The sequence below is a fragment of the Cetorhinus maximus genome, chromosome 14 (genome assembly GCF_964194155.1).
Source record: "Cetorhinus maximus chromosome 14, sCetMax3.hap1.1, whole genome shotgun sequence".
Lineage (NCBI taxonomy): Eukaryota > Metazoa > Chordata > Chondrichthyes > Lamniformes > Cetorhinidae > Cetorhinus > Cetorhinus maximus.
In genome coordinates, this window is record NC_135892.1 from 24,681,892 (window position 1) to 24,706,156 (window position 24,265).

General features: G+C 45.7%; 1 protein-coding gene, 6 non-coding genes and 5 pseudogenes across 7 annotated transcripts; all 12 read right to left on the reverse strand.

Moving 5' to 3' along the window:
- Positions 1 to 1,627: 1,627 nt before the first annotated feature.
- On the reverse strand, positions 1,628 to 1,742 carry LOC144690188 (U5 spliceosomal RNA). The gene has a single exon (XR_013578790.1). It is a non-coding gene; the product is annotated as a U5 spliceosomal RNA (small nuclear RNA).
- Positions 1,743 to 2,653: 911 nt separating this feature from the next.
- On the reverse strand, positions 2,654 to 3,547 carry LOC144690039 (SAP30-binding protein pseudogene; annotated as a pseudogene).
- Positions 3,548 to 5,242: 1,695 nt separating this feature from the next.
- LOC144690189 (U5 spliceosomal RNA) lies at positions 5,243 to 5,357 on the reverse strand. The gene has a single exon (XR_013578791.1). It is a non-coding gene; the product is annotated as a U5 spliceosomal RNA (small nuclear RNA).
- A 911-nt stretch (positions 5,358 to 6,268) lies between these two features.
- LOC144690105 (SAP30-binding protein pseudogene) lies at positions 6,269 to 7,162 on the reverse strand (annotated as a pseudogene).
- Positions 7,163 to 8,856: 1,694 nt separating this feature from the next.
- LOC144690190 (U5 spliceosomal RNA) lies at positions 8,857 to 8,971 on the reverse strand. The gene has a single exon (XR_013578792.1). It is a non-coding gene; the product is annotated as a U5 spliceosomal RNA (small nuclear RNA).
- Positions 8,972 to 9,882: 911 nt separating this feature from the next.
- On the reverse strand, positions 9,883 to 10,776 carry LOC144690040 (SAP30-binding protein pseudogene; annotated as a pseudogene).
- Positions 10,777 to 12,470: 1,694 nt separating this feature from the next.
- On the reverse strand, positions 12,471 to 12,585 carry LOC144690192 (U5 spliceosomal RNA). Its single transcript, XR_013578794.1, has one exon. It is a non-coding gene; the product is annotated as a U5 spliceosomal RNA (small nuclear RNA).
- Positions 12,586 to 13,496: 911 nt separating this feature from the next.
- LOC144690041 (SAP30-binding protein-like) lies at positions 13,497 to 14,390 on the reverse strand. The gene is made up of 2 exons (XM_078557558.1): positions 14,148 to 14,390; positions 13,497 to 14,027 (listed from the first exon to the last, which is right to left on the reverse strand). The coding sequence occupies exons 1-2, from the start codon at positions 14,388 to 14,390 to the stop codon at positions 13,497 to 13,499; spliced, it is 774 nt and encodes a 257-aa protein (XP_078413684.1).
- Positions 14,391 to 16,070: 1,680 nt separating this feature from the next.
- LOC144690201 (U5 spliceosomal RNA) lies at positions 16,071 to 16,185 on the reverse strand. The gene has a single exon (XR_013578803.1). It is a non-coding gene; the product is annotated as a U5 spliceosomal RNA (small nuclear RNA).
- Positions 16,186 to 17,096: 911 nt separating this feature from the next.
- LOC144690042 (SAP30-binding protein pseudogene) lies at positions 17,097 to 17,990 on the reverse strand (annotated as a pseudogene).
- A 1,694-nt stretch (positions 17,991 to 19,684) lies between these two features.
- On the reverse strand, positions 19,685 to 19,799 carry LOC144690255 (U5 spliceosomal RNA). The gene has a single exon (XR_013578840.1). It is a non-coding gene; the product is annotated as a U5 spliceosomal RNA (small nuclear RNA).
- A 911-nt stretch (positions 19,800 to 20,710) lies between these two features.
- LOC144690106 (SAP30-binding protein pseudogene) lies at positions 20,711 to 21,604 on the reverse strand (annotated as a pseudogene).
- Between the last annotated feature and the right edge of the window lie 2,661 nt (positions 21,605 to 24,265).

Here is a 24,265-nt window from a genome sequence, read left to right on the forward strand (position 1 = left end):
TCTCTCTACCCACCACGCCCTTAGCACTTTAACATCACACTAAGTAAACTATTGCCTGTCAACATTGATACCAGAGAACGACCAGTTTACTTGATATAGATTTTAATAAAAGCAATTAACTAAAAATCACCAATGTCCTACAGAAAGAGGAATAACTGTTGACATATCACACAGCATTCTAGTTATGCAAATATGTGGGCAGGGCCTACCTGACCACGTCCCAGGGAAGGAGAAGTTGTAGACTGTGGGTACTGTGCTGCTCAAGACGTTATCATTGCTTCCCTCAAACTCTTTGTGCAAGCTCCCATGAAAAGTGAGGGAAAGGAAGCCCAAAGTCTGGAGTAGTGAGCGACAGCAACTTCCAGAGGAAGAGGAGAGCAAGGTACTGCAGAGAGGAGTCATACAGCCTTGAAACGTTAACTCTGTTTCTCTCTCCACAGATGTTGCCGGATCTGCTGAGTTTTTCCCGCATTTTCTCTTTTTATTTAAGGCACTGCAGAGATTGGAAATCTGGGAAAAAAAAATAAAGTGGTAGAAATACTCATTAGGTCTGGTAGCATCAGTGGAGCAAAAAACAGAGTTAACCCCCCGCTGAACTTTTCACCGAATTGTGATAACTCTTGAAGCCTTTAAAAATAGCAGGTGGGTCCCGATTCTGTGATCCCTGACGTCGTTCCTTGGCTGTATGATTTTTGAGATTGCCTTAAAGGTTGCGGGCTAGTTCCTGTCAAAAGCCTGCACCTGGCAATCCCGCCCTGGCTGGCTCCATTGCGTAGATAGGCATGTCCTCCTCCTTTGTGGAAAAGTTTATGACGAAAAACACCTTTGACCACAAGTCCACCAGGCGAGTCTGTACATATCATCCTAGAGGCCCTGTGGGAAAAGGAGATGGTCGATCATGTTTGATGGTTCCCTGAGCAGACTGTCAAAGTTATTTGGCAGGATGCCTCATCACCGATCCATAGGTGCTCCTCCTTCGCTGTCCTTGACCGTGACTCGGACGGTGTTTGATACCCCATGGTATGGGGCTCGATTGGTCATAGCATTGTCTTCACGACCATGCCCTGGCAGAACCATGCTCATGGTCTGTCCCCTGCCAGGTAAGTATTTTCAAATAACTCACTCAAGTTATCGTGAAATACTTTGTAGATCTGCTGCTAATCAAGTGTTTTTTTTCTCAGGCCAGTGATTTTAATGTTAAACACCTGTTCCCTCCATATTAGAGTATGTCAATATAGTGCAGAGAGGATGGGGCCAGTGAAGTTGGGAAAGCATTGCTCAGGATAAAATAACATACAAAGTTAGATCCATGTACACAATCTTTATGCACAGACATATCTTGGGAGTATAGGAATTATTTTGGACAACTCATTTGGGTCTAGGTCCCTATTCCCCTCTCCCCTGTATTCATGACTGGTAGGCATAAATAGAACTTGCAATAATCTCATTGAAGCATTTACATGAGAAAAAAAAGACCCTTTGGCCCATCACGCAAACGCCAAGCACACGCAGAGCACTCTAAAAGCCAGTCATAATGCATAGTATTGGAGAAAGCTCCGAAAGAAACGCTCCCTCAGCAAATAATAATACCCGTAATAAGATCAATCTTTCTTTTGGTTCGTAAGACAGCCCCACTAAAGCAGGACCACTAAAAAATTAATTTAAACTCTGAGCACTCCTCTCCACGGAAATCTTTAGTAAAAGGCGAAAGATTTATACGATCTGAAGAGAAACCAGAGCATACTAAGCTATCGACCAACCCAACTCTCGACCCACCACGCACTTAGCTCTTTAACATCATACTGAACCAACGCACCGACAGTCAACTCCGACACTAGAGAAAGACCAATATAACTGACATGGAGTTTTATAAAAACAATCAACTAAAAAACGGTAGTAGCCTTTAAAAAGACGAATAACTATTAATCGTTCGCACAGCATTATAGTTATGTAAATGAGAGGGCGGGGCCTATGTGGCCGCTTCCCGCAGGAAGTTGATGTTGTAGAATGGATTGTGGGCACTGTATTTGTTGTTTAGTAAAAGCCTTTTTTTTAAAACATGAAAGTAAAAATCTTTTATTTGTGCTTCTACACTGCCGGCAGTTTACAATGCTTCATTACAATCATACATAAGTGTGCAGCGTGCGTTCACTCAGTCACTGTTTATAGCACAAGTGCAACAGGTTACAGCATGAGACAGACAGAAAGCAGCATCAATATCCAGACATGTAGGCTTGATTTCCAGACCTGTGATCACCAGCTGCCCTGTTGCCTCACCTTCCCCCTTCCCTATCTCCACCCTCTCCCCATCTTGCCCACCCAACCCATTCCACCCCTCAATCTCCTCCAGCTAGCCAATTTACAGGGTAAGTTACAGGTCACTATATGTCCAGTTTAGAGCCCTTCAGTATTGAAATTGCAGCCGCCGTTCCCCACTCATCAAGGAGGCGTAATGTTTTTTTAGGTTGACCGTATATGGGACATGAAGGACCCTAAATTGGGCAGTAAAGGACTCTTCCAACCTGTCTGTGAGCCAGCTGTAGAGATGAGAATCGGTAGCAGTAAGTAGGAAAAAGAAAGTTCTAGAATGTAAACCTGACCCATGAGGGCTTAACCTCAGCGGCCACCCAGAGACAGTACTCTCGACATGAGCTCATTGCTTGGCGTTCTTCACAATGGTCCCCACAGCGGAAATGACCGTGGTTTTTGCCCCGCTGGCACTGGTGGTTACCGTGACGACCCCTGGTAGCGTAGCGGTGGTGGTAATGATTGTCGGCTGAGCTATTGTCGTCGCAGGCACTGCAGAGTCCCATTTCCTCTTCCTTTTCTGGGAATCTGCCACGGTCGTGCTTGCTGTGGTTGTGGTGGCTGTGCCAGAACTGGTGTTGGTTCCTGTTTTTGTTCTGGTCACAAATTCAATCTTTGCTCGCTCCTTCTTGACTTTCTCTATTTTGTCCATTTCTATTTTCTGGGCCTTGGCTAATGCCTCATAGTACGAGTCCTCTGACCATCCATGGGGGTCAAACATGTCCTTTGGGTAGTTTGTACCGTGTTCAACAATGCCACAGAACTGAATGAGTTTTTCATAAATGCTGGGGTTGCGGAACTCCTTTTTTCTTTGAATGATGTTGTTCATGTCAAGGCCTTCACTCAGCTTTCGGTCGTACAGCTTCTGAATTTTCTCCTGTAATTGATTGGAGCACCTCCCCATGGGCTCGGGAGGCAGTTTGATGTCATCAGGCGACATGTTCCTCACTTTTTCTGAAAACGAAGCAACCAGTTCCTGCGGATTCTTCTTCTGCACGTCGAGGATGTCTTTTAAACCATCTGCCTCCAGCAGCTCTGTTTCTGAATCTTCACCTTCCAGTGGACTGCTGCTCTCGTCCTCTTCCCCAAGCTCATCTGCCTGCTCCATTCTGCTGATATCATCATCGCCATATGCAGCAGACACCAGCCCTCCTTTCGTGGCGGTCTCCGTATCAGTTTCCGAGTCGGAATCATCCTCATAAGCGACGAGGGTGAGCAGATCATTTCGCTTGGTCGCCATTTTCGCTGGCGAAAGATTTATACCATCTGAAGAAAAACCAGAGTGTACTAATTTTCATGGCGCCACTTCTCTCTACCCACCACGCCCTTAGCACTTTAACATCACACTAAGTAAACTATTGCCTGTCAACATTGATACCAGAGAACGACCAGTTTACTTGATATAGATTTTAATAAAAGCAATTAACTAAAAATCACCAATGTCCTACAGAAAGAGGAATAACTGTTGACATATCACACAGCATTCTAGTTATGCAAATATGTGGGCAGGGCCTACCTGACCACGTCCCAGGGAAGGAGAAGTTGTAGACTGTGGGTACTGTGCTGCTCAAGACGTTATCATTGCTTCCCTCAAACTCTTTGTGCAAGCTCCCATGAAAAGTGAGGGAAAGGAAGCCCAAAGTCTGGAGTAGTGAGCGACAGCAACTTCCAGAGGAAGAGGAGAGCAAGGTACTGCAGAGAGGAGTCATACAGCCTTGAAACGTTAACTCTGTTTCTCTCTCCACAGATGTTGCCGGATCTGCTGAGTTTTTCCCGCATTTTCTCTTTTTATTTAAGGCACTGCAGAGATTGGAAATCTGGGAAAAAAAAAATAAAGTGGTAGAAATACTCATTAGGTCTGGTAGCATCAGTGGAGCAAAAAACAGAGTTAACCCCCCGCTGAACTTTTCACCGAATTGTGATAACTCTTGAAGCCTTTAAAAATAGCAGGTGGGTCCCGATTCTGTGATCCCTGACGTCGTTCCTTGGCTGTATGATTTTTGAGATTGCCTTAAAGGTTGCGGGCTAGTTCCTGTCAAAAGCCTGCACCTGGCAATCCCGCCCTGGCTGGCTCCATTGCGTAGATAGGCATGTCCTCCTCCTTTGTGGAAAAGTTTATGACGAAAAACACCTTTGACCACAAGTCCACCAGGCGAGTCTGTACATATCATCCTAGAGGCCCTGTGGGAAAAGGAGATGGTCGATCATGTTTGATGGTTCCCTGAGCAGACTGTCAAAGTTATTTGGCAGGATGCCTCATCACCGATCCATAGGTGCTCCTCCTTCGCTGTCCTTGACCGTGACTCGGACGGTGTTTGATACCCCATGGTATGGGGCTCGATTGGTCATAGCATTGTCTTCACGACCATGCCCTGGCAGAACCATGCTCATGGTCTGTCCCCTGCCAGGTAAGTATTTTCAAATAACTCACTCAAGTTATCGTGAAATACTTTGTAGATCTGCTGCTAATCAAGTGTTTTTTTTCTCAGGCCAGTGATTTTAATGTTAAACACCTGTTCCCTCCATATTAGAGTATGTCAATATAGTGCAGAGAGGATGGGGCCAGTGAAGTTGGGAAAGCATTGCTCAGGATAAAATAACATACAAAGTTAGATCCATGTACACAATCTTTATGCACAGACATATCTTGGGAGTATAGGAATTATTTTGGACAACTCATTTGGGTCTAGGTCCCTATTCCCCTCTCCCCTGTATTCATGACTGGTAGGCATAAATAGAACTTGCAATAATCTCATTGAATCATTTACATGAGAAAAAAAAGACCCTTTGGCCCATCACGCAAACGCCAAGCACACGCAGAGCACTCTAAAAGCCAGTCATAATGCATAGTATTGGAGAAAGCTCCGAAAGAAACGCTCCCTCAGCAAATAATAATACCCGTAATAAGATCAATCTTTCTTTTGGTTCGTAAGACAGCCCCACTAAAGCAGGACCACTAAAAAATTAATTTAAACTCTGAGCACTCCTCTCCACGGAAATCTTTAGTAAAAGGCGAAAGATTTATACGATCTGAAGAGAAACCAGAGCATACTAAGCTATCGACCAACCCAACTCTCGACCCACCACGCACTTAGCTCTTTAACATCATACTGAACCAACGCACCGACAGTCAACTCCGACACTAGAGAAAGACCAGTATAACTGACATGGAGTTTTATAAAAACAATCAACTAAAAAACGGTAGTAGCCTTTAAAAAGACGAATAACTATTAATCGTTCGCACAGCATTATAGTTATGTAAATGAGAGGGCGGGGCCTATGTGGCCGCTTCCCGCAGGAAGTTGATGTTGTAGAATGGATTGTGGGCACTGTATTTGTTGTTTAGTAAAAGCCTTTTTTTTAAAACATGAAAGTAAAAATCTTTTATTTGTGCTTCTACACTGCCGGCAGTTTACAATGCTTCATTACAATCATACATAAGTGTGCAGCGTGCGTTCACTCAGTCACTGTTTATAGCACAAGTGCAACAGGTTACAGCATGAGACAGACAGAAAGCAGCATCAATATCCAGACATGTAGGCTTGATTTCCAGACCTGTGATCACCAGCTGCCCTGTTGCCTCACCTTCCCCCTTCCCTATCTCCACCCTCTCCCCATCTTGCCCACCCAACCCATTCCACCCCTCAATCTCCTCCAGCTAGCCAATTTACAGGGTAAGTTACAGGTCACTATATGTCCAGTTTAGAGCCCTTCAGTATTGAAATTGCAGCCGCCGTTCCCCACTCATCAAGGAGGCGTAATGTTTTTTTAGGTTGACCGTATATGGGACATGAAGGACCCTAAATTGGGCAGTAAAGGACTCTTCCAACCTGTCTGTGAGCCAGCTGTAGAGATGAGAATCGGTAGCAGTAAGTAGGAAAAAGAAAGTTCTAGAATGTAAACCTGACCCATGAGGGCTTAACCTTAGCGGCCACCCAGAGACAGTACTCTCGACATGAGCTCATTGCTTGGCGTTCTTCACAATGGTCCCCACAGCGGAAATGACCGTGGTTTTTGCCCCGCTGGCACTGGTGGTTACCGTGACGACCCCTGGTAGCGTAGCGGTGGTGGTAATGATTGTCGGCTGAGCTATTGTCGTCGCAGGCACTGCAGAGTCCCATTTCCTCTTCCTTTTCTGGGAATCTGCCACGGTCGTGCTTGCTGTGGTTGTGGTGGCTGTGCCAGAACTGGTGTTGGTTCCTGTTTTTGTTCTGGTCACAAATTCAATCTTTGCTCGCTCCTTCTTGACTTTCTCTATTTTGTCCATTTCTATTTTCTGGGCCTTGGCTAATGCCTCATAGTACGAGTCCTCTGACCATCCATGGGGGTCAAACATGTCCTTTGGGTAGTTTGTACCGTGTTCAACAATGCCACAGAACTGAATGAGTTTTTCATAAATGCTGGGGTTGCGGAACTCCTTTTTTCTCTGAATGATGTTGTTCATGTCAAGGCCTTCACTCAGCTTTCGGTCGTACAGCTTCTGAATTTTCTCCTGTAATTGATTGGAGCACCTCCCCATGGGCTCGGGAGGCAGTTTGATGTCATCAGGCGACATGTTCCTCACTTTTTCTGAAAACGAAGCAACCAGTTCCTGCGGATTCTTCTTCTCCACGTCGAGGATGTCTTTTAAACCATCTGCCTCCAGCAGCTCTGTTTCTGAATCTTCACCTTCCAGTGGACTGCTGCTCTCGTCCTCTTCCCCAAGCTCATCTGCCTGCTCCATTCTGCTGATATCATCATCGCCATATGCAGCAGACACCAGCCCTCCTTTCGTGGCGGTCTCCGTATCAGTTTCCGAGTCGGAATCATCCTCATAAGCGACGAGGGTGAGCAGATCATTTCGCTTGGTCGCCATTTTCGCTGGCGAAAGATTTATACCATCTGAAGAAAAACCAGAGTGTACTAATTTTCATGGCGCCACTTCTCTCTACCCACCACGCCCTTAGCACTTTAACATCACACTAAGTAAACTATTGCCTGTCAACATTGATACCAGAGAACGACCAGTTTACTTGATATAGATTTTAATAAAAGCAATTAACTAAAAATCACCAATGTCCTACAGAAAGAGGAATAACTGTTGACATATCACACAGCATTCTAGTTATGCAAATATGTGGGCAGGGCCTACCTGACCACGTCCCAGGGAAGGAGAAGTTGTAGACTGTGGGTACTGTGCTGCTCAAGACGTTATCATTGCTTCCCTCAAACTCTTTGTGCAAGCTCCCATGAAAAGTGAGGGAAAGGAAGCCCAAAGTCTGGAGTAGTGAGCGACAGCAACTTCCAGAGGAAGAGGAGAGCAAGGTACTGCAGAGAGGAGTCATACAGCCTTGAAACGTTAACTCTGTTTCTCTCTCCACAGATGTTGCCGGATCTGCTGAGTTTTTCCCGCATTTTCTCTTTTTATTTAAGGCACTGCAGAGATTGGAAATCTGGAAAAAAAAAATAAAGTGGTAGAAATACTCATTAGGTCTGGTAGCATCAGTGGAGCAAAAAACAGAGTTAACCCCCCGCTGAACTTTTCACCGAATTGTGATAACTCTTGAAGCCTTTAAAAATAGCAGGTGGGTCCCGATTCTGTGGTCCCTGACGTCGTTCCTTGGCTGTATGATTTTTGAGATTGCCTTAAAGGTTGCGGGCTAGTTCCTGTCAAGAGCCTGCACCTGGCAATCCCGCCCTGGCTGGCTCCATTGCGTAGATAGGCATGTCCTCCTCCTTTGTGGAAAAGTTTATGACGAAAAACACCTTTGACCTCAAGTCCACCAGGCGAGTCTGTACATATCATCCTAGAGGCCCTGTGGGAAAAGGAGATGGTCGATCATGTTTGATGGTTCCCTGAGCAGACTGTCAAAGTTATTTGGCAGGATGCCTCATCACCGATCCATAGGTGCTCCTCCTTCGCTGTCCTTGACCGTGACTCGGACGGTGTTTGATACCCCATGGTATGGGGCTCGATTGGTCATAGCATTGTCTTCACGACCATGCCCTGGCAGAACCATGCTCATGGTCTGTCCCCTGCCAGGTAAGTACTTTCAAATAACTCACTCAAGTTATCGTGAAATACTTTGTAGATCTGCTGCTAATCAAGTGTTTTTTTTCTCAGGCCAGTGATTTTAATGTTAAACACCTGTTCCCTCCATATTAGAGTATGTCAATATAGTGCAGAGAGGATGGGGCCAGTGAAGTTGGGAAAGCATTGCTCAGGATAAAATAACATACAAAGTTAGATCCATGTACACAATCTTTATGCACAGACATATCTTGGGAGTATAGGAATTATTTTGGACAACTCATTTGGGTCTAGGTCCCTATTCCCCTCTCCCCTGTATTCATGACTGGTAGGCATAAATAGAACTTGCAATAATCTCATTGAAGCATTTACATGAGAAAAAAAAGACCCTTTGGCCCATCACGCAAACGCCAAGCACACGCAGAGCACTCTAAAAGCCAGTCATAATGCATAGTATTGGAGAAAGCTCCGAAAGAAACGCTCCCTCAGCAAATAATAATACCCGTAATAAGATCAATCTTTCTTTTGGTTCGTAAGACAGCCCCACTAAAGCAGGACCACTAAAAAATTAATTTAAACTCTGAGCACTCCTCTCCACGGAAATCTTTAGTAAAAGGCGAAAGATTTATACGATCTGAAGAGAAACCAGAGCATACTAAGCTATCGACCAACCCAACTCTCAACCCACCACGCACTTAGCTCTTTAACATCATACTGAACCAACGCACCGACAGTCAACTCCGACACTAGAGAAAGACCAATATAACTGACATGGAGTTTTATAAAAACAATCAACTAAAAAACGGTAGTAGCCTTTAAAAAGACGAATAACTATTAATCGTTCGCACAGCATTATAGTTATGTAAATGAGAGGGCGGGGCCTATGTGGCCGCTTCCCGCAGGAAGTTGATGTTGTAGAATGGATTGTGGGCACTGTATTTGTTGTTTGGTAAAAGCCTTTTTTTTAAAACATGAAAGTAAAAATCTTTTATTTGTGCTTCTACACTGCCGGCAGTTTACAATGCTTCATTACAATCATACATAAGTGTGCAGCGTGCGTTCACTCAGTCACTGTTTATAGCACAAGTGCAACAGGTTACAGCATGTGACAGACAGAAAGCAGCATCAATATCCAGACATGTAGGCTTGATTTCCAGACCTGTGATCACCAGCTGCTCTGTTGCCTCACCTTCCCCCTTCCCTATCTCCACCCTCTCCCCATCTTGCCCACCCAACCCATTCCACCCCTCAATCTCCTCCAGCTAGCCAATTTACAGGGTAAGTTACAGGTCACTATATGTCCAGTTTAGAGCCCTTCAGTATTGAAATTGCAGCCGCCGTTCCCCACTCATCAAGGAGGCGTAATGTTTTTTTAGGCTGACCGTATATGGGACATGAAGGACCCTAAATTGGGTAGTAAAGGACTCTTCCAACCTGTTTGTGAGCCAGCTGTAGAGCTGAGAATCGGTAGCAGTAAGTAGGAAAAAGAAAGTTCTAGAATGTAAACCTGGCCCATGAGGGCTTAACCTCAGCGGCCACCCAGAGACAGTACTCTCGACATGAGCTCATTGCTTGGCGTTCTTCACAATGGTCCCCACAGCGGAAATGACCGTGGTTTTTGCCCCGCTGGCACTGGTGGTTACCGTGACGACCCCTGGTAGCGTAGCGGTGGTGGTAATGATTGTCGGCTGAGCTATTGTCGTCGCAGGCACTGCAGAGTCCCATTTCCTCTTCCTTTTCTGGGAATCTGCCACGGTCGTGCTTGCTGTGGTTGTGGTGGCTGTGCCAGAACTGGTGTTGGTTCCTGTTTTTGTTCTGGTCACAAATTCAATCTTTGCTCGCTCCTTCTTGACTTTCTCTATTTTGTCCATTTCTATTTTCTGGGCCTTGGCTAATGCCTCATAGTACGAGTCCTCTGACCATCCATGGGGGTCAAACATGTCCTTTGGGTAGTTTGTACCGTGTTCAACAATGCCACAGAACTGAATGAGTTTTTCATAAATGCTGGGGTTGCGGAACTCCTTTTTTCTCTGACTGATGTTGTTCATGTCAAGGCCTTCATTCAGCTTTCGGTCGTACAGCTTCTGAATTTTCTCCTGTAATTGATTGGAGCACCTCCCCATGGGCTCGGGAGGCAGTTTGATGTCATCAGGCGACATGTTCCTCACTTTTTCTGAAAACGAAGCAACCAGTTCCTGCGGATTCTTCTTCTGCACGTCGAGGATGTCTTTTAAACCATCTGCCTCCAGCAGCTCTGTTTCTGAATCTTCACCTTCCAGTGGACTGCTGCTCTCGTCCTCTTCCCCAAGCTCATCTGCCTGCTCCATTCTGCTGATATCATCATCGCCATATGCAGCAGACACCAGCCCTCCTTTCGTGGCGGTCTCCGTATCAGTTTCCGAGTCGGAATCATCCTCATAAGCGACGAGGGTGAGCAGATCATTTCGCTTGGTCGCCATTTTCGCTGGCGAAAGATTTATACCATCTGAAGAAAAACCAGAGTGTACTAATTTTCATGGCGCCACTTCTCTCTACCCACCACGCCCTTAGCACTTTAACATCACACTAAGTAAACTATTGCCTGTCAACATTGATACCAGAGAACGACCAGTTTACTTGATATAGATTTTAATAAAAACAATTAACTAAAAATCACCAATGTCCTACAGAAAGAGGAATAACTGTTGACATATCACACAGCATTCTAGTTATGCAAATATGTGGGCAGGGCCTACCTGACCACGTCCCAGGGAAGGAGAAGTTGTAGACTGTGGGTACTGTGCTGCTCAAGACGTTATCATTGCTTCCCTCAAACTCTTTGTGCAAGCTCCCATGAAAAGTGAGGGAAAGGAAGCCCAAAGTCTGGAGTAGTGAGCGACAGCAACTTCCAGAGGAAGAGGAGAGCAAGGTACTGCAGAGAGGAGTCATACAGCCTTGAAACGTTAACTCTGTTTCTCTCTCCACAGATGTTGCCGAATCTGCTGAGTTTTTCCAGCATTTTCTCTTTTTATTTAAGGCACTGCAGTGATTGGAAATCTGGAAAAAAAAAATAAAGTGGTAGAAATACTCATTAGGTCTGGTAGCATCAGTGGAGCAAAAAACAGAGTTAACCCCCCGCTGAACTTTTCACCGAATTGTGATAACTCTTGAAGCCTTTAAAAATAGCAGGTGGGTCCCGATTCTGTGATCCCTGACGTCGTTCCTTGGCTGTATGATTTTTGAGATTGCCTTAAAGGTTGCGGGCTAGTTCCTGTCAAAAGCCTGCACCTGGCACTCCCGCCCTGGCTGGCTCCATTGCGTAGATAGGCATGTCCTCCTCCCTTGTGGAAAAGTTTATGACGAAAAACACCTTTGACCACAAGTCCACCAGGCGAGTCTGTACATATCATCCTAGAGGCCCTGTGGGAAAAGGAGATGGTCGATCATGTTTGATGGTTCCCTGAGCAGACTGTCAAAGTTATTTGGCAGGATGCCTCATCACCGATCCATAGGTGCTCCTCCTTCGCTGTCCTTGACCGTGACTCGGACGGTGTTTGATACCCCATGGTATGGGGCTCGATTGGTCATAGCATTGTCTTCACGACCATGCCCTGGCAGAACCATGCTCATGGTCTGTCCCCTGCCAGGTAAGTACTTTCAAATAACTCACTCAAGTTATCGTGAAATACTTTGTAGATCTGCTGCTAATCAAGTGTTTTTTTTCTCAGGCCAGTGATTTTAATGTTAAACACCTGTTCCCTCCATATTAGAGTATGTCAATATAGTGCAGAGAGGATGGGGCCAGTGAAGTTGGGAAAGCATTGCTCAGGATAAAATAACATACAAAGTTAGATCCATGTACACAATCTTTATGCACAGACATATCTTGGGAGTATAGGAATTATTTTGGACAATTCATTTGGGTCTAGGTCCCTATTCCCCTCTCCCCTGTATTCATGACTGGTAGGCATAAATAGAACTTGCAATAATCTCATTGAAGCATTTACATGAGAAAAAAAAGACCCTTTGGCCCATCACGCAAACGCCAAGCACACGCAGAGCACTCTAAAAGCCAGTCATAATGCATAGTATTGGAGAAAGCTCCGAAAGAAACGCTCCCTCAGCAAATAATAATACCCGTAATAAGATCAATCTTTCTTTTGGTTCGTAAGACAGCCCCACTAAAGCAGGACCACTAAAAAATTAATTTAAACTCTGAGCACTCCTCTCCACGGAAATCTTTAGTAAAAGGCGAAAGATTTATACGATCTGAAGAGAAACCAGAGCATACTAAGCTATGGACCAACCCAACTCTCAACCCACCACGCACTTAGCTCTTTAACATCATACTGAACCAACGCACCGACAGTCAACTCCGACACTAGAGAAAGACCAATATAACTGACATGGAGTTTTATAAAAACAATCAACTAAAAAACGGTAGTAGCCTTTAAAAAGACGAATAACTATTAATCGTTCGCACAGCATTATAGTTATGTAAATGAGAGGGCGGGGCCTATGTGGCCGCTTCCCGCAGGAAGTTGATGTTGTAGAATGGATTGTGGGCACTGTATTTGTTGTTTAGTAAAAGCCTTTTTTTTAAAACATGAAAGTAAAAATCTTTTATTTGTGCTTCTACACTGCCGGCAGTTTACAATGCTTCATTACAATCATACATAAGTGTGCAGCGTGCGTTCACTCAGTCACTGTTTATAGCACAAGTGCAACAGGTTACAGCATGAGACAGACAGAAAGCAGCATCAATATCCAGACATGTAGGCTTGATTTCCAGACCTGTGATCACCAGCTGCCCTGTTGCCTCACCTTCCCCCTTCCCTATCTCCACCCTCTCCCCATCTTGCCCACCCAACCCATTCCACCCCTCAATCTCCTCCAGCTAGCCAATTTACAGGGTAAGTTACAGGTCACTATATGTCCAGTTTAGAGCCCTTCAGTATTGAAATTGCAGCCGCCGTTCCCCACTCATCAAGGAGGCGTAATGTTTTTTTAGGTTGACCGTATATGGGACATGAAGGACCCTAAATTGGGCAGTAAAGGACTCTTCCAACCTGTCTGTGAGCCAGCTGTAGAGATGAGAATCGGTAGCAGTAAGTAGGAAAAAGAAAGTTCTAGAATGTAAACCTGGCCCATGAGGGCTTAACCTCAGCGGCCACCCAGAGACAGTACTCTCGACATGAGCTCATTGCTTGGATTTCTTCACAATGGTCCCCACAGCGGAAATGACCGTGGTTTTTGCCCCGCTGGCACTGGTGGTTACCGTGACGACCCCTGGTAGCGTAGCGGTGGTGGTAATGATTGTCGGCTGAGCTATTGTCGTCGCAGGCACTGCAGAGTCCCATTTCCTCTTCCTTTTCTGGGAATCTGCCACGGTCGTGCTTGCTGTGGTTGTGGTGGCTGTGCCAGAACTGGTGTTGGTTCCTGTTTTTGTTCTGGTCACAAATTCAATCTTTGCTCGCTCCTTCTTGACTTTCTCTATTTTGTCCATTTCTATTTTCTGGGCCTTGGCTAATGCCTCATAGTACGAGTCCTCTGACCATCCATGGGGGTCAAACATGTCCTTTGGGTAGTTTGTACCGTGTTCAACAATGCCACAGAACTGAATGAGTTTTTCATAAATGCTGGGGTTGCGGAACTCCTTTTTTCTCTGAATGATGTTGTTCATGTCAAGGCCTTCACTCAGCTTTCGGTCGTACAGCTTCTGAATTTTCTCCTGTAATTGATTGGAGCACCTCCCCATGGGCTCGGGAGGCAGTTTGATGTCATCAGGCGACATGTTCTTCACTTTTTCTGAAAACGAAGCAACCAGTTCCTGCGGATTCTTCTTCTGCACGTCGAGGATGTCTTTTAAACCATCTGCCTCCAGCAGCTCTGTTTCTGAATCTTCACCTTCCAGTGGACTGCTGCTCTCGTCCTCTTCCCCAAGCTCATCTGCCTGCTCCATTCTGCTGATATCATCATCGCCATATGCAGCAGACACCAGCCCTCCTTTCGTGGCGGTCTCCGTATCAGTTTCCGAGTCGGAATCATCCTCATAAGCGACGAGGGTGAGCAGATCATTTCGCTTGGTCGCCATTTTCGCTGGCGAAAGATTTATACCATCTGAAGAAAAACCAGAGTGTACTAATTTTCATGGCGCCACTTCTCTCTACCCACCACGCCCTTAGCACTTTAACATCACACTAAGTAAACTATTGCCTGTCAACATTGATACCAGAGAACGACCAGTTTACTTGATATAGATTTTAATAAAAACAATTAACTAAAAATCACCAATGTCCTACAGAAAGAGGAATAACTGTTGACATATCACACAGCATTCTAGTTATGCAAATAAGTGGGCAGGGCCTACCTGACCACGTCCCAGGGAAGGAGAAGTTGTAGACTGTGGGTACTGTGCTGCTCAAGACGTTATCATTGCTTCCCTCAAACTCTTTGTGCAAGCTCCCATGAAAAGTGAGGGAAAGGAAGCCCAAAGTCTGGAGTAGTGAGCGACAGCAACTTCCAGAGGAAGAGGAGAGCAAGGTACTGCAGAGAGGAGTCATACAGCCTTGAAACGTTAACTCTGTTTCTCTCTCCACAGATGTTGCCGGATCTGCTGAGTTTTTCCCGCATTTTCTCTTTTTATTTAAGGCACTGCAGAGATTGGAAATCTGGGAAAAAAAAATAAAGTGGTAGAAATACTCATTAGGTCTGGTAGCATCAGTGGAGCAAAAAACAGAGTTAACCCCCCGCTGAACTTTTCACCGAATTGTGATAACTCTTGAAGCCTTTAAAAATAGCAGGTGGGTCCCGATTCTGTGATCCCTGACGTCGTTCCTTGGCTGTATGATTTTTGAGATTGCCTTAAAGGTTGCGGGCTAGTTCCTGTCAAAAGCCTGCACCTGGCAATCCCGCCCTGGCTGGCTCCATTGCGTAGATAGGCATGTCCTCCTCCTTTGTGGAAAAGTTTATGACGAAAAACACCTTTGACCACAAGTCCACCAGGCGAGTCTGTACATATCATCCTAGAGGCCCTGTGGGAAAAGGAGATGGTCGATCATGTTTGATGGTTCCCTGAGCAGACTGTCAAAGTTATTTGGCAGGATGCCTCATCACCGATCCATAGGTGCTCCTCCTTCGCTGTCCTTGACCGTGACTCGGACGGTGTTTGATACCCCATGGTATGGGGCTCGATTGGTCATAGCATTGTCTTCACGACCATGCCCTGGCAGAACCATGCTCATGGTCTGTCCCCTGCCAGGTAAGTACTTTCAAATAACTCACTCAAGTTATCGTGAAATACTTTGTAGATCTGCTGCTAATCAAGTGTTTTTTTTCTCAGGCCAGTGATTTTAATGTTAAACACCTGTTCCCTCCATATTAGAGTATGTCAATATAGTGCAGAGAGGATGGGGCCAGTGAAGTTGGGAAAGCATTGCTCAGGATAAAATAACATACAAAGTTAGATCCATGTACACAATCTTTATGCACAGACATATCTTGGGAGTATAGGAATTATTTTGGACAACTCATTTGGGTCTAGGTCCCTATTCCCCTCTCCCCTGTATTCATGACTGGTAGGCATAAATAGAACTTGCAATAATCTCATTGAAGCATTTACATGAGAAAAAAAAGACCCTTTGGCCCATCACGCAAACGCCAAGCACACGCAGAGCACTCTAAAAGCCAGTCATAATGCATAGTATTGGAGAAAGCTCCGAAAGAAACGCTCCCTCAGCAAATAATAATACCCGTAATAAGATCAATCTTTCTTTTGGTTCGTAAGACAGCCCCACTAAAAAATTAATTTAAACTCTGAGCACTCCTCTCCACGGAAATCTTTAGTAAAAGGCGAAAGATTTATACGATCTGAAGAGAAACCAGAGCATACTAAGCTATCGACCAACCCAACTCTCAACCCACCACGCACTTAGCTCTTTAACATCATACTGAACCAACGCACCGACAGTCAACTCCGACACTAGAGAAAGACCAATATAACTGACATGGAGTTTTATAAAAACAATCAACTAAAAAACGGTAGTAGCCTTTAAAAAGACGAATAACTATTAATCGTTCGCACAGCATTATAGTTATGTAAATGAGAGGGCGGGGCCTATGTGGCCGCTTCCCGCAGGAAGTTGATGTTGTAGAATGGATTGTGGGCACTGTATTTGTTGTTTAGTAAAAGCCTTTTTTTTAAAACATGAAAGTAAAAATCTTTTATTTGTGCTTCTACACTGCCGGCAGTTTACAATGCTTCATTACAATCATACATAAGTGTGCAGCGTGCGTTCACTCAGTCACTGTTTATAGCACAAGTGCAACAGGTTACAGCATGAGACAGACAGAAAGCAGCATCAATATCCAGACATGTAGGCTTGATTTCCAGACCTGTGATCACCAGCTGCCCTGTTGCCTCACCTTCCCCCTTCCCTATCTCCACCCTCTCCCCATCTTGCCCACCCAACCCATTCCACCCCTCAATCTCCTCCAGCTAGCCAATTTACAGGGTAAGTTACAGGTCACTATATGTCCAGTTTAGAGCCCTTCAGTATTGAAATTGCAGCCGCCGTTCCCCACTCATCAAGGAGGCGTAATGTTTTTTTAGGTTGACCGTATATGGGACATGAAGGACCCTAAATTGGGCAGTAAAGGACTCTTCCAACCTGTCTGTGAGCCAGCTGTAGAGATGAGAATCGGTAGCAGTAAGTAGGAAAAAGAAAGTTCTAGAATGTAAACCTGGCCCATGAGGGCTTAACCTCAGCGGCCACCCAGAGACAGTACTCTCGACATGAGCTCATTGCTTGGCGTTCTTCACAATGGTCCCCACAGCGGAAATGACCGTGGTTTTTGCCCCGCTGGCACTGGTGGTTACCGTGACGACCCCTGGTAGCGTAGCGGTGGTGGTAATGATTGTCGGCTGAGCTATTGTCGTCGCAGGCACTGCAGAGTCCCATTTCCTCTTCCTTTTCTGGGAATCTGCCACGGTCGTGCTTGCTGTGGTTGTGGTGGCTGTGCCAGAACTGGTGTTGGTTCCTGTTTTTGTTCTGGTCACAAATTCAATCTTTGCTCGCTCCTTCTTGACTTTCTCTATTTTGTCCATTTCTATTTTCTGGGCCTTGGCTAATGCCTCATAGTACGAGTCCTCTGACCATCCATGGGGGTCAAACATGTCCTTTGGGTAGTTTGTACCGTGTTCAACAATGCCACAGAACTGAATGAGTTTTTCATAAATGCTGGGGTTGCGGAACTCCTTTTTTCTCTGAATGATGTTGTTCATGTCAAGGCCTTCACTCAGCTTTCGGTCGTACAGCTTCTGAATTTTCTCCTGTAATTGATTGGAGCACCTCCCCATGGGCTCGGGAGGCAGTTTGATGTCATCAGGCGACATGTTCCTCACTTTTTCTGAAAACGAAGCAACCAGTTCCTGCGGATTCTTCTTCTGCACGTCGAGGATGTCTTTTAAACCATCTGCCTCCAGCAGCTCTGTTTCTGAATCTTCACCTTCCAGTGGACTGCTGCTCTCGTCCTCTTCCCCAAGCTCATCTGCCTGCTCCATTCTGCTGATATCATCATCGCCATATGCAGCAGACACCAGCCCTCCTTTCGTGGCGGTCTCCGTATCAGTTTCCGAGTCGGAATCATCCTCATAAGCGACGAGGGTGAGCAGATCATTTCGCTTGGTCGCCATTTTCGCTGGCGAAAGATTTATACCATCTGAAGAAAAACCAGAGTGTACTAATTTTCATGGCGCCACTTCTCTCTACCCACCACGCCCTTAGCACTTTAACATCACACTAAGTAAACTATTGCCTGTCAACATTGATACCAGAGAACGACCAGTTTACTTGATATAGATTTTAATAAAAACAATTAACTAAAAATCACCAATGTCCTACAGAAAGAGGAATAACTGTTGACATATCACACAGCATTCTAGTTATGCAAATAAGTGGGCAGGGCCTACCTGACCACGTCCCAGGGAAGGAGAAGTTGTAGACTGTGGGTACTGTGCTGCTCAAGACGTTATCATTGCTTCCCTCAAACTCTTTGTGCAAGCTCCCATGAAAAGTGAGGGAAAGGAAGCCCAAAGTCTGGAGTAGTGAGCGACAGCAACTTCCAGAGGAAGAGGAGAGCAAGGTACTGCAGAGAGGAGTCATACAGCCTTGAAACGTTAACTCTGTTTCTCTCTCCACAGATGTTGCCGGATCTGCTGAGTTTTTCCCGCATTTTCTCTTTTTATTTAAGGCACTGCAGAGATTGGAAATCTGGGAAAAAAAAATAAAGTGGTAGAAATACTCATTAGGTCTGGTAGCATCAGTGGAGCAAAAAACAGAGTTAACCCCCCGCTGAACTTTTCACCGAATTGTGATAACTCTTGAAGCCTTTAAAAATAGCAGGTGGGTCCCGATTCTGTGATCCCTGACGTCGTTCCTTGGCTGTATGATTTTTGAGATTGCCTTAAAGGTTGCGGGCTAGTTCCTGTCAAGAGCCTGCACCTGGCAATCCCGCCCTGGCTGGCTCCATTGCGTAGATAGGCATGTCCTCCTCCTTTGTGGAAAAGTTTATGACGAAAAACACCTTTGACCACAAGTCCACCAGGCGAGTCTGTACATATCATCCTAGAGGCCCTGTGGGAAAAGGAGATGGTCGATCATGTTTGATGGTTCCCTGAGCAGACTGTCAAAGTTATTTGGCAGGATGCCTCATCACCGATCCATAGGTGCTCCTCCTTCGCTGTCCTTGACCGTGACTCGGACGGTGTTTGATACCCCATGGTATGGGGCTCGATTGGTCATAGCATTGGCTTCACGACCATGCCCTGGCAGAACCATGCTCATGGTCTGTCCCCTGCCAGGTAAGTACTTTCAAATAACTCACTCAAGTTATCGTGAAATACTTTGTAGATCTGCTGCTAATCAAGTGTTTTTTTTCTCAGGCCAGTGATTTTAATGTTAAACACCTGTTCCCTCCATATTAGAGTATGTCAATATAGTGCAGAGAGGATGGGGCCAGTGAAGTTGGGAAAGCATTGCTCAGGATAAAATAACATACAAAGTTAGATCCATGTACACAATCTTTATGCACAGACATATCTTGGGAGTATAGGAATTATTCTGGACAACTCATTTGGGTCTAGGTCCCTATTCCCCTCTCCCCTGTATTCATGACTGGTAGGCATAAATAGAACTTGCAATAATCTCATTGAAGCATTTACATGAGAAAAAAAAGACCCTTTGGCCCATCACGCAAACGCCAAGCACACGCAGAGCACTCTAAAAGCCAGTCATAATGCATAGTATTGGAGAAAGCTCCGAAAGAAACGCTCCCTCAGCAAATAATAATACCCGTAATAAGATCAATCTTTCTTTTGGTTCGTAAGACAGCCCCACTAAAGCAGGACCACTAAAAAATTAATTTAAACTCTGAGCACTCCTCTCCACGGAAATCTTTAGTAAAAGGCGAAAGATTTATACGATCTGGAGAGAAACCAGAGCATACTAAGCTATCGACCAACCCAACTCTCAACCCACCACGCACTTAGCTCTTTAACATCATACTGAACCAACGCACCGACAGTCAACTCCGACACTAGAGAAAGACCAATATAACTGACATGGAGTTTTATAAAAACAATCAACTAAAAAACGGTAGTAGCCTTTAAAAAGACGAATAACTATTAATCGTTCGCACAGCATTATAGTTATGTAAATGAGAGGGCGGGGCCTATGTGGCCGCTTCCCGCAGGAAGTTGATGTTGTAGAATGGATTGTGGGCACTGTATTTGTTGTTTAGTAAAAGCCTTTTTTTTAAAACATGAAAGTAAAAATCTTTTATTTGTGCTTCTACACTGCCGGCAGTTTACAATGCTTCATTACAATCATACATAAGTGTGCAGCGTGCGTTCACTCAGTCACTGTTTATAGCACAAGTGCAACAGGTTACAGCATGAGACAGACAGAAAGCAGCATCAATATCCAGACATGTAGGCTTGATTTCCAGACCTGTGATCACCAGCTGCCCTGTTGCCTCACCTTCCCCCTTCCCTATCTCCACCCTCTCCCCATCTTGCCCACCCAACCCATTCCACCCCTCAATCTCCTCCAGCTAGCCAATTTACAGGGTAAGTTACAGGTCACTATATGTCCAGTTTAGAGCCCTTCAGTATTGAAATTGCAGCCGCCGTTCCCCACTCATCAAGGAGGCGTAATGTTTTTTTACGCTGACCGTATATGGGACATGAAGGACCCTAAATTGGGTAGTAAAGGACTCTTCCAACCTGTTTGTGAGCCAGCTGTAGAGATGAGAATCTGTAGCAGTAAGTAGGAAAAAGAAAGTTCTAGAATGTAAACCTGACCCATGAGGGCTTAACCTCAGCGGCCACCCAGAGACAGTACTCTCGACATGAGCTCATTGCTTGGCTTTCTTCACAATGGTCCCCACAGCGGAAATGACCGTGGTTTTTGCCCCGCTGGCACTGGTGGTTACCGTGACGACCCCTGGTAGCGTAGCGGTGGTGGTAATGATTGTCGGCTGAGCTATTGTCGTCGCAGGCACTGCAGAGTCCCATTTCCTCTTCCTTTTCTGGGAATCTGCCACGGTCGTGCTTGCTGTGGTTGTGGTGGCTGTGCCAGAACTGGTGTTGGTTCCTGTTTTTGTTCTGGTCACAAATTCAATCTTTGCTCGCTCCTTCTTGACTTTCTCTATTTTGTCCATTTCTATTTTCTGGGCCTTGGCTAATGCCTCATAGTACGAGTCCTCTGACCATCCATGGGGGTCAAACATGTCCTTTGGGTAGTTTGTACCGTGTTCAACAATGCCACAGAACTGAATGAGTTTTTCATAAATGCTGGGGTTGCGGAACTCCTTTTTTCTCTGAATGATGTTGTTCATGTCAAGGCCTTCACTCAGCTTTCGGTCGTACAGCTTCTGAATTTTCTCCTGTAATTGATTGGAGCACCTCCCCATGGGCTCGGGAGGCAGTTTGATGTCATCAGGCGACATGTTCCTCACTTTTTCTGAAAACGAAGCAACCAGTTCCTGCGGATTCTTCTTCTGCACGTCGAGGATGTCTTTTAAACCATCTGCCTCCAGCAGCTCTGTTTCTGAATCTTCACCTTCCAGTGGACTGCTGCTCTCGTCCTCTTCCCCAAGCTCATCTGCCTGCTCCATTCTGCTGATATCATCATCGCCATATGCAGCAGACACCAGCCCTCCTTTCGTGGCGGTCTCCGTATCAGTTTCCGAGTCGGAATCATCCTCATAAGCGACGAGGGTGAGCAGATCATTTCGCTTGGTCGCCATTTTCGCTGGCGAAAGATTTATACCATCTGAAGAAAAACCAGAGTGTACTAATTTTCATGGCGCCACTTCTCTCTACCCACCACGCCCTTAGCACTTTAACATCACACTAAGTAAACTATTGCCTGTCAACATTGATACCAGAGAACGACCAGTTTACTTGATATAGATTTTAATAAAAGCAATTAACTAAAAATCACCAATGTCCTACAGAAAGAGGAATAACTGTTGACATATCACACAGCATTCTAGTTATGCAAATATGTGGGCAGGGCCTACCTGACCACGTCCCAGGGAAGGAGAAGTTGTAGACTGTGGGTACTGTGCTGCTCAAGACGTTATCATTGCTTCCCTCAAACTCTTTGTGCAAGCTCCCATGAAAAGTGAGGGAAAGGAAGCCCAAAGTCTGGAGTAGTGAGCGACAGCAACTTCCAGAGGAAGAGGAGAGCAAGGTACTGCAGAGAGGAGTCATACAGCCTTGAAACGTTAACTCTGTTTCTCTCTCCACAGATGTTGCCGGATCTGCTGAGTTTTTCCCGCATTTTCTCTTTTTATTTAAGGCACTGCAGAGATTGGAAATCTGGGAAAAAAAAAATAAAGTGGTAGAAATACTCATTAGGTCTGGTAGCATCAGTGGAGCAAAAAACAGAGTTAACCCCCCGCTGAACTTTTCACCGAATTGTGATAACTCTTGAAGCCTTTAAAAATAGCAGGTGGGTCCCGATTCTGTGATCCCTGACGTCGTTCCTTGGCTGTATGATTTTTGAGATTGCCTTAAAGGTTGCGGGCTAGTTCCTGTCAAAAGCCTGCACCTGGCAATCCCGCCCTGGCTGGCTCCATTGCGTAGATAGGCATGTCCTCCTCCTTTGTGGAAAAGTTTATGACGAAAAACACCTTTGACCACAAGTCCACCAGGCGAGTCTGTACATATCATCCTAGAGGCCCTGTGGGAAAAGGAGATGGTCGATCATGTTTGATGGTTCCCTGAGCAGACTGTCAAAGTTATTTGGCAGGATGCCTCATCACCGATCCATAGGTGCTCCTCCTTCGCTGTCCTTGACCGTGACTCGGACGGTGTTTGATACCCCATGGTATGGGGCTCGATTGGTCATAGCATTGGCTTCACGACCATGCCCTGGCAGAACCATGCTCATGGTCTGTCCCCTGCCAGGTAAGTACTTTCAAATAACTCACTCAAGTTATCGTGAAATACTTTGTAGATCTGCTGCTAATCAAGTGTTTTTTTTCTCAGGCCAGTGATTTTAATGTTAAACACCTGTTCCCTCCATATTAGAGTATGTCAATATAGTGCAGAGAGGATGGGGCCAGTGAAGTTGGGAAAGCATTGCTCAGGATAAAATAACATACAAAGTTAGATCCATGTACACAATCTTTATGCACAGACATATCTTGGGAGTATAGGAATTATTTTGGACAATTCATTTGGGTCTAGGTCCCTATTCCCCTCTCCCCTGTATTCATGACTGGTAGGCATAAATAGAACTTGCAATAATCTCATTGAAGCATTTACATGAGAAAAAAAAGACCCTTTGGCCCATCACGCAAACGCCAAGCACACGCAGAGCACTCTAAAAGCCAGTCATAATGCATAGTATTGGAGAAAGCTCCGAAAGAAACGCTCCCTCAGCAAATAATAATACCCGTAATAAGATCAATCTTTCTTTTGGTTCGTAAGACAGCCCCACTAAAGCAGGACCACTAAAAAATTAATTTAAACTCTGAGCACTCCTCTCCACGGAAAGGACTCTCAGAGACAGTGGGTTTGGTAGGAGAATAAATGCTTTAATATGGGTTTAAAGATTGTATCCATAAATGTGCGTAGCATTAAATCTACTACGCGATGTGTTGCGACCTTGGACTACCTAGCCAAGGTCAAAGCTGACCTGTTGTTTCTGCAGGAGTGTGCGATACCGCACCTCAGCTCCTACAGGCAATGGTCACGATGGTGGTCCCACGGGCCATCGATCTGGTCGGGCGGAAACGACTCTCGTTCCTCCGGCCTGGGTATTCTGCTGCGGGGAGGCAACTTCACCGTCTCCGAGGTCAAGGAGGTGGTGGGCGGGCGACTCCTGGTAGCAGACGTAATGTACAAGAACGCTCCACTCCGGTTAATTAACGTGTACGGCCCGGCACAAGGGGCTGAGCGGCTGGAGGTTTTTCAGCAGCTCCCACTGCTGCTGGCGACCTCCAGGCCGGTCATTCTGGGCGGGGACTTCAACTGCATCATCGATGCGGCTGGACGATCCGGCAGGGCCGGAAGCAGATTGGACGCTACGTCCAGATCCCTGATGGAAACAGTTAAGGATGCCAAGCTGCACGACGTCTTCAGCAACCCTGCAGACGGAGCGCAGCGTAGATACACCTGGTCGCGGCCAGACGGGTCCATTCGTTCCAGGATAGACTTCCTGTTTGTGTCCCGTGCATTCACAGTCAGATCCACCGACGTCAAGCCGGTGTTCTTCTCTGACCACTGCCTCCTACTGGCGGACTGCCACTTGGAGGAAGACCTGAGGGTGGGCAGGGGGGCATGGAAGCTAAATGTGCAACTGCTGACCCCAGAGAACATTGAGGAGCTCAAGAGGGATTACAAAGGTTGGAGAACCGTGAAACCCCTCTTTGAGTCCCTGACACACTGGTGGGAAG

Excerpts from the sequence above, each read along its gene's own strand:
- LOC144690041 (XM_078557558.1), bottom strand. The coding sequence starts at position 14,390 with ATGGCGACCAAGCGAAATGATCTGCTCACCCTCGTCGCTTATGAGGAT. Across the intron at positions 14,028-14,147 it reads GTTTAAAAGACATCCTCGAC|GAGAAAATTCAGAAGCTGTA; the intron begins GTGCAGAAGAAG and ends AATCAATTACAG.